Source organism: Morone saxatilis, unplaced genomic scaffold, assembly GCF_004916995.1.
Source record: "Morone saxatilis isolate NCDOM2014 unplaced genomic scaffold, NCSU_SB_2.0 Contig9, whole genome shotgun sequence".
NCBI lineage: Eukaryota > Metazoa > Chordata > Actinopteri > Moronidae > Morone > Morone saxatilis.
Window position 1 is genome coordinate 9282868 of NW_023340268.1, and position 1536 is coordinate 9284403.

The 1536-nt window shown below is 37.5% G+C and overlaps 1 protein-coding gene across 1 annotated transcript in view; it reads right to left on the reverse strand.

The window, feature by feature from the left end:
- Positions 1–1065: 1065 nt before the first annotated feature.
- Positions 1066–1536, reverse strand: part of rplp1 (ribosomal protein, large, P1) — a 2743-nt gene continuing 2272 nt past the window's right edge. Inside the window, exon 4 of the mRNA XM_035681735.1 lies at positions 1066–1189. Coding sequence (XP_035537628.1) covers positions 1107–1189 — 83 coding nt within the window. The 3' untranslated portion in view covers positions 1066–1106. The remainder of the gene's footprint in view (positions 1190–1536) is intronic.

Consider the following 1536-nt stretch of genomic DNA (forward strand, 5'->3'; position numbering starts at 1 on the left):
CTGTACAGCTCTTTACTCATTTATATAAGTATCCAACAGTATTGTACATATTCTCTTTTTATATTTACATATATTGGTTCTCTTAATTGTCTCTAATTTTATCTTTATATTTGTCTGTTTAATTGTTATGCACCAATTATTGAGGCAAATTCCTTGTATGAGAAAAGCTACTTGGCAAAAAACCTGATTTATGATTTCATTCATGACTCACAAAATATAAGAAACCAACTATGTCCCACTGCATATTCACCCCAACAGAAATTACACTTTACACTAAGATTCAAGGACTTTGTTATAAAATGCTGCACTGTGTATTAAATGTTCAGTCTGATACAGAAAACAATACATTGCAATCATTGAACATGTAGTCAGTTATACACTGTTTAAAATATTTTGGCACTATATTTCTTACTGCAGAGTATTTTCATTATAGTCTTTGTATATTACACTACATTCCCCATGTGCTGCTGGATCAACTCAAATTCCTCCCACAGTGGATCAATGAAGGAACATCTTATCCCATCTAGTGTAGTACGTTCCTGTTCTTCAACAGGTGATGTTTTGCCCTTCTCATTTCCCAGTTTATACATCATCGATTCGTTTCCTTTTTATAAATAATTTCTCACTAAAATAAGTGCTGGTTGGTGAATTACATGAGTGCCAAATTAAACACTCATAACACTTTTAATATACTTTTGTGTCTCTTATTTGTTTTATGGCCATTACCACAGTAACTACCTGTATCAAGGGGGAATGTCATTAAGAGATGCAGTTAGTGCCTCACCAGGAGCTACACAAACTGTGGGCACAAACTTTGATCATCTTAAATAACCAAGTGCTCCCACCACTGTTTGTATGCGCCTCTATTTTAAAAGTCATGGGTGCTAAAAACATTTAAGACTTCCACAAAGGATACACCTGTCAATCCTCACATGCAGACGCACGTTAGGAATTGAGATGTCTTTTAAGGTGGAGCACTGAGTTTGATTTAGATCACAGAGGAGAGAGGAGACACAAAGATGATAAAAGGCCATATCTATATCACAGGAAAGAACAAAGCAGCAGTCATTTTTGTAGTTTTATTGTGTTTTCTTAAAAAACAACTTTTAGTCGAAGAGACCGAAGCCCATGTCATCATCAGACTCCTCAGACTCTTCCTTCTTCTCTTCTTTCTTCTCCTCCTCCTTGGCTGTAGGGGTAAACAAGACATCGTATGGTTAAAGTCGAAACATGCAGGGTTCACAAACCAGCTGACATTTGTAAAACACACACCCCCAGAAGATCAGTGGTAGCGGCTCATTTATGGCGAGGACGTCACGGATCACAACACCCTATCAGTTACTAAACTGTTGAGAAGTCTGCACCTCAAAAGCAGACCAGGTGCTTGCTTAAGGCTCTATCCTGCCCGAGTCGACCACGTCTTGTAGCTGTAATGTGTATTTAAATTAAACTTTGAGCCTGGCTCAGTGGAGTCTTAGAGGTGAAGCAAGGGACTATAATTAAACAAGTCACTTTTTTAACCCTTTAAGCGCCAAA